The sequence below is a fragment of the Sinocyclocheilus rhinocerous genome, unplaced genomic scaffold (genome assembly GCF_001515625.1).
Source record: "Sinocyclocheilus rhinocerous isolate Xijiao unplaced genomic scaffold, SAMN03320098_v1.1 scaffold2213, whole genome shotgun sequence".
Classification (NCBI taxonomy): domain Eukaryota; kingdom Metazoa; phylum Chordata; class Actinopteri; order Cypriniformes; family Cyprinidae; genus Sinocyclocheilus; species Sinocyclocheilus rhinocerous.
In genome coordinates this window covers 423,616-430,378 of record NW_015634046.1, presented here as the reverse complement: position 1 = coordinate 430,378, position 6,763 = coordinate 423,616, and the positions used below count along the sequence as shown (strand labels likewise).

General features: G+C 34.0%; 1 protein-coding gene and 1 long non-coding RNA gene across 2 annotated transcripts in view; both read right to left on the bottom strand.

Moving 5' to 3' along the window:
* LOC107745364 (adhesion G-protein coupled receptor G2-like) overlaps window positions 1-4,737 on the bottom strand; it is a 9,913-nt gene extending 5,176 nt beyond the window's left edge. The window contains exons 1-4 of the mRNA XM_016559235.1: window positions 4,693-4,737; window positions 4,026-4,169; window positions 3,530-3,655; window positions 230-304 (exon numbers count right to left, since the gene is read on the bottom strand). Of these exons, the coding sequence (XP_016414721.1) occupies window positions 230-304; window positions 3,530-3,655; window positions 4,026-4,110 (286 nt within the window). The 5' untranslated portion in view covers window positions 4,111-4,169; window positions 4,693-4,737. The remainder of the gene's footprint in view (window positions 1-229; window positions 305-3,529; window positions 3,656-4,025; window positions 4,170-4,692) is intronic.
* LOC107745371 (uncharacterized) lies at window positions 4,738-5,270 on the bottom strand. Its single transcript, XR_001640589.1, has 4 exons — window positions 5,227-5,270; window positions 5,061-5,143; window positions 4,888-4,971; window positions 4,738-4,779 (listed from the first exon to the last, which is right to left on the bottom strand). It is a non-coding gene; the product is annotated as an uncharacterized LOC107745371 (long non-coding RNA).
* Window positions 5,271-6,763: the final 1,493 nt, after the last annotated feature.

Below are 6,763 nucleotides of genomic sequence, written 5' to 3'. Positions count from 1 at the left end.
ACCCAAAAGTTGGGTTAGTCCATATTTGACCCAAAGTTGGGTTGAAACAACCCAGCATTTTTTAGAGTGTACTAATGAATTTCTCAAGCAAGTGTATTCTGTTTAAAAGCTCAAGAAATCATAATATTATGCCTACAGCTATGCTGGAAATAAGAAGACTGTCAGTTCACATTGTACTATATTTTTGATTCTGAAATCAAACTTTAAAAATCTTAAGTCTCAAACTTACCACTGCATGCGTCATGTCCATATGTAGCGTTTTTACATTTCTCTTCAGGATCAACAGGAGGGATTTTCAAACAACCTAAAGAGAACATGACGCATAATTCAACAAAACGGTGTATAATTGCAGTGTATGATTTGAGATATAGACTTGGAAGTAGGGCTGCACGATAAATCGAAATGGAATCGAGATCGCGATTCGACAGAAGCTGCGATTGTCATGCGTATCTTTCAGTGAAGCACGGTTCTGTGATCAGCAGTAAATCTCCATCCAAAGGCCAGAGGGCGCTCTCGAAACCCAGAAAATGCCTATGACTGCAGCTGAATAAACAGAAGATTCAACTGCTTTCATTAATTCAATGTGACTAATAAACACACGACTACGGCAATATACGGTTTATCTGAGTTCTTATTATTATAATTTTCATTCAAATAAAGTTATGCCAATGTTAAAAACAACAATAACAGCAACACAGTTTGCAATACAGATGTTGCCTTACGACATGACAACATGTTACCGTCGCGCTGGATTATTATTATTATGGATTCGTTTTATGAGGCAGCAGCAGAAATGCAGGAAGCTGGAATGTGCGGCTGTATTCTGTGCAGCCGTCTCCGCTGGTTTCAAAACTCAAAGAGGTGCGTATACTAGCAGTATATTGTCTTTTTCCACATAACTTGCAGTTAGCAACAACACAAGCTTGTTTCTGTAAAGACGTTCATTGTGTTTTCTACAAAAACGTTTGACGTTTTTTACGTTTTACATGGCGTGAAAACGTGAAAAAGCTAGGCTAAATCTGATCTGACCGGTCAGACTGAAACGGATTTCCAGGAATGCGATTTGAATAGGATTCCAAACCACATATGAATGTAGCTTGAAACGGATTTGCAAAAATCGGATTTCATGTAGTTCGTTGACGTTCAGACTATTTAAATATGATCGGATTTCAGTCGGATTTGCACAAAAATCGGATTTGGGCTGACAGTCTGAACGAGGCTTTATTGTACTTAAGTACGATAAGTATATACTTAAGTATTGAAAGTAAAAGTACAAGTAAATGCAAAATGGAAAAAGAAGCAAATAAATATATATAAAAATGTTCATACACCGCTTGAGTAGCAAGATTGTGTTCAGTTTTAACTATTTCTTCCATTTTGTATTTTTGGGTAAGAATAAGAAGCACTTCATCCGGTACTTAGTGTCTTTCATTCCAACATACGCAACAACACAAGCTTGTTTCTGTAAAGACGTTCATTGTGTTTTCTACAAAAACGTTTGACGTTTTTTACGTTTTACATGGCGTGAAAACGTGAAAAAGCTAGGCTAAATCCGATCTGACCGGTCAGACTGAAACGGATTTCCAGGAATGCGATTTGAATAGGATTCCAAACCACATATGAATGTAGCTTGAAACGGATTTGCAAAAATCGGATTTCATGTAGTTCGTTGACGTTCAGACTATTTAAATATGATCGGATTTCAGTCGTCTACAATTTAGAATGCCTTGAATTTTGAGTTTTAATAGACTAATAAATCTAAAATTTTGCCATAGGAAAGTATGTGATTTAGAGTATTGCGTTCATATTATATGCTCTTCTGTTTGTATGTGTATAGCTTGCATCATCAATAAGGATCTGTTTGATCTTTTACTATCAGTCTTAGTACATCAAACTAAGTTTATGCTAAACATTTTAGAATTTCCTTATTTGTTTGAACATCTTATTTTTTGTTTTATGATTATATAAGATAGTATTATTTTAAATATATTATTTGCATTTTATGTGATTCAAAAATGCTTTTCACACTTTTCATGCCGCATAATCTGTCTTCACATAAATAAATGTTGATATTTATCCTAATATATTGTAATATACTGTATATTCTGTTATGTTGATAAAAAAAAGGCTGTAAAATGCACACAGGAATTTATTGGTATTTTGGACTTTCCTAATTGCGAAAATCATATAAATCTTAAACCAGTCTAACCAGCTAAATGGCTTAGAATTGATGCTCAGTATGTCGTCATATGAAGGCCTACACTCAGTGGCGAACTCTGATGACGTCATCAAATCTTACTGGTTCGACTAAACGACAAGTGTGTGTGTTTGTGTGTGTGTTGAGTGTGTGTGTGTGCGTTTGTTTGTGTGTGTGTGTGTGTGTGTGTGTGTGTGGTGTTGAGTGTGTGTGTGTGTGTGTGTGTGTGTGGAGCATCCAAAGATTAATAACTTTGATCAAACATAGCAAATGAGACTGTTACAGACCACTGTTATAAGAATGAAGGACTTTTCAAGTACTTTTCCAAGGAATTTCCAGTATTTCACACAACGTTTTACATAATTTCAAAGCTTAAAAGTCTGAGTAGTAATGTAAATTTTATTTTTAATGTGATGACCAAAAACGTTTCTTGTTCATCCTTCAAAAATTGTCCCCATTTTTAAAACTGAAAGTTTCACAATGTAGGAAGACTAACACTTTTATTTTAAAACGGAAGAAAAGACAAAAAAATTACCACTATAACCAGTAGATTTGAGTAACATCTGCAGTAGAATTGAGTGTTTATATTGTCCTCTTGCATTATCAACACACTACTTTCCTGTTTAACACTGTAAAGCTGCTTTGACACAATCTGCATTGTATAAAGCGCTATAGAAATAAAGATGACTTGACATGACTAGATGGCTGCAGAGGAGCATTTATTGGCTTATAGCCATTTTCACTCCCTAACTGTTTTTTCAAGCTATTTTTTTAGACATTATCGAATCACTATTACAACTTTTAAAAATCATTTTTTTTGCCATTTTGTCTTTTTTGTCACTTGTTGTACTGAAGTGGGAAGTAGATGTTTGTAGGTAAGGTCACAAAGCCTCGTGAAAAACAAAAACTACTTCAAATTGCGAATGAGGTTACACTGACAGCGAGTTGAATTGCGCTTTCTTTATAATAACTGAAGCTGTCCGTCATTTCAGTGCAAATTCATTGGATATGAAAACTCCCATCAGATCAGTGAATCTGGCTAAACTTCACAATACAATGTGCATCCGCTTTGTTTGTTATAATGAGAGGATTTGCATGCATGTAAAACATAGTCAATTTATATTTAAAAAAACGCATTCAGAGAGATACTGAATGGATTCTCACAACCGGGATTGGTCATTGTTTTCAACTGAAATGCCTGCTTTTGGCTACAATGCTCAACACTGCAAAATCACTTTGTAAATAGGTACATTGAACTCACATTACACGGAAATGCAATGTATCTGGCTGCAATGACAATCAATAGGATTATAGAAGAGTGTGAGATCTTACACGTATCTGGATTAATGGCATTGCAGGTGGTGGTGATGGATGTGCTAGTGCAGTTGCTAGGGTTGTTAGTAATGGTGGTAGTAGATTGCTGTGTCTGGCAAGTCCCAATATGATTTGATGTGGATCCTGCAGAATGGAAGAGATGAAATTTGTACTACCCAAACTAAATATAACTATTCTGAAGTAGTCTAAAATAGTCTGCGTATGTACCATGATCTGCTCTTTCTCAGGAACTCATTACAGAGCTTACAGGACAACGAACACACAGACTTCATTCAAATAGTTTGATTTGTATATACATTCAGTCTTATGTACGTTCTATTTTTGCTTTTCATTGATTGATGGAATGTTCAGAATTCAAAATCTAACCAGCAATGACGTCATTGTCACTGACAGCAAAGATCATGCATGCAAACACAAATGCATGGAAAGTACATCCATACATATGTGGTTTTGCATGTGTGTTATACTGCGTCTAACGTAGGACGACACGTACCTGTTGAATGCAGGACTTCTGATGGAAGACATTGAGATCCTTTTGGGAGAAACCACATTGTTATGTTTTTAACCGTCTCATTCATTCTTACTTCATATTTCCCCACATTGTTTGTTATGTTGAAACGGTATGGTTTGCAATGTCCTGGAAACAAGAGAGAACATTTTACATTTGTTAAAATTATTTTTACATTTTCAAGAATCATTTATAATTAAAATAAATGCAGTAAGTTAAAAAGTAAGTAACCTGCTTGCTTTAAGATTTTGAGTTCATTGACATAAGTCAAATAAGTCAAAATATTGTTATATAAGTTGACTGGACAACAGAAAAAAAAAGGTTGAGATAACATCATAAAAATCTTTTTTTTACACTGAGCAGCGTTGTTATAGTAACTAAAATTAATAAATAAAACATAACAAAATATTTGATAAAACAGAATATGTCATATGGGGGGGTGGTAAAAAAATTACTAAAACTGAAATAAATTAAAGCTAAATTAAAAAAGAATTAATTAAATAAAAACAACAACAACAACAAAATGAATAAAAATGACAAAATTACAAACTAAAATTAAATTAAAAGCTGTAAATATAAAAATTAAAGCTAATTCAAAATATTCATAAAGTTTATAGTCATAAATGAATGATACTAAAAATAAGACCGTTACCCAGGGAAGAGGTGTTTTGTTTTACATTTACTATGCAAAAATCTCCGATCAGTATTTCATACGCTGGTGAACATGTCACGTTTATAGCTGGAAGAAAAAAAAAACATCCGCTCAATGAATTTGTCATTCATCATGAGCACTATCAGAAAACAAACATACAGTATTTGCAGCCAATTTAGTATATTTCTTATGTACCTGGATAAGATCTGTTTGATCTATTGAAGCTCCAGGAACATGTATCTGTCAAAGTCTCGCCGATTATCATTATTTTTGAACAGGCTGCACAAACAAAGACAACACTATAAGTCTCCGTGCACCGAAAACAACATTCATCGACATGATAAATGCATTTTTTGAAGGAAACATACTCATCTGGCACGTAACACAACAGACGATCATCAGCCACAGCAAATTCTGCTTTTTCCAAAACATAATTCCCAGAGACAGCGACCTGATAGAGACACACTGCAAGTTAGTTTAGTTTTCCACAGGCATAGGAAATAAATCATAAGTCCTAAATCATTTTATTATTACATTCTTGAGATAAAGTCCACAAGAGTTTGATGCGTCCACATATGAAACCGTTGTATTATGAGCCGCAGCTCAGAGCCACCGGACACTGACATACAGTTCATTTGCAAACATGCAAATCATGTTTATTTGGGCTTTAATGGTGAACTTCAGTGCGTGGTTACATTAAGATCCAGTTTATCAAGTCTCATTTGCTCACAGAGAACTATTGAGATGTCAAAATGCAAAATAATTTAACCAAAAGAACAAAATGCAATGTTGTTTGTGTACCTTTCTTTACAATCAATGACACTTACTTTGTTATTTTGTTGCTTAATTAATGACATTCGCACGTTAATAAGTTTGACTGTAGTGAATAGATGTTTATGGGAGCCACTGAAAGTCCATCCTGATGAAGAATGACATTCGGAATAACTCCGAATTCGATGTGTTTTTAAATGATGTTCCTTGAAATGCTATTTCAAATAACCATGCATGCAAATATCTGAATCCACGGGTGTTTGGCCTTCAGTAACACCCTGAAGATGCAAATGTCTTTGTAAAAGAGGTTCATTGTCTTGAGTCTCTCTGGCACACACGTGATCACATCATTATGCTCAATAAATCTAATAAATCAGTAATATCAGGTCAGAGATCTGAAAGCACAATTCAATCCTTGCACAATAACAGTTTCTGTAATGATCAACACAGATATTTGTCAGTTTTTCAGTCAGAATGGCTCTTTTTAAGCTCGTCATTTTATATAGAAATGTCATTTTGAATGAATGAAGTGATATTCTAGTCTTGTTTTGGGGCCTTATTTGGTAAGAATATGATCATGTCAAAGTGTTTGAGGCAAAAAGTTCAACTTTTAGCAACATTTTCTGAATAAATCTGCAAAAACCTGTAAAATATATATATATGTTATTTAGTTAATTGAAGTGTGTACTTGCGCTGTAGGGTTAGGATCTCGGTAAATGGGTAATTTCTTGCAACATAGCAATACCTCATTGTTCAGTGAAGTCATTATGACAGTAAAACATAGTTTGCAACATGAAGCATCATGTATTTTTGCCTAAAAGTTGGCAAAATCCACGTCACACTTACTTGTCCAAATATGGTAATTACGGCCTCTTCAGGCTGAAGGTGGGTTATAACCATTATAACAGAAGGTCAGTTAAATATGTATTTCTTCTCATTAAAGATAAAAAATATCCTAGTTCTAACCTGATGTATAAACAGATTAGTGAATCTTTTTTCCCAAAGCAAGGGCCTATTGATTTCCATGGTATGAACCGGAGGGTGACTAATTGTGACAGCTGTGTACTGTATGAGAAATAAATAATAAACTATTTCGAAACATTTAATTTCTGCTTGTATATATAGCATATACACTACTGGTCAAAAGTTTGGGATCAGTAAGACTTGTAATGCTTTTTAAAGAAGTCTCTTAAAAAAAGAAAGAATAAAAATGTACTGACCCCAAACTTTTGAATGATAGAGTATATTGTTAGAAAATATTTATATTTTAAATAAATGCTCTTCTTTATAACTTTTTATT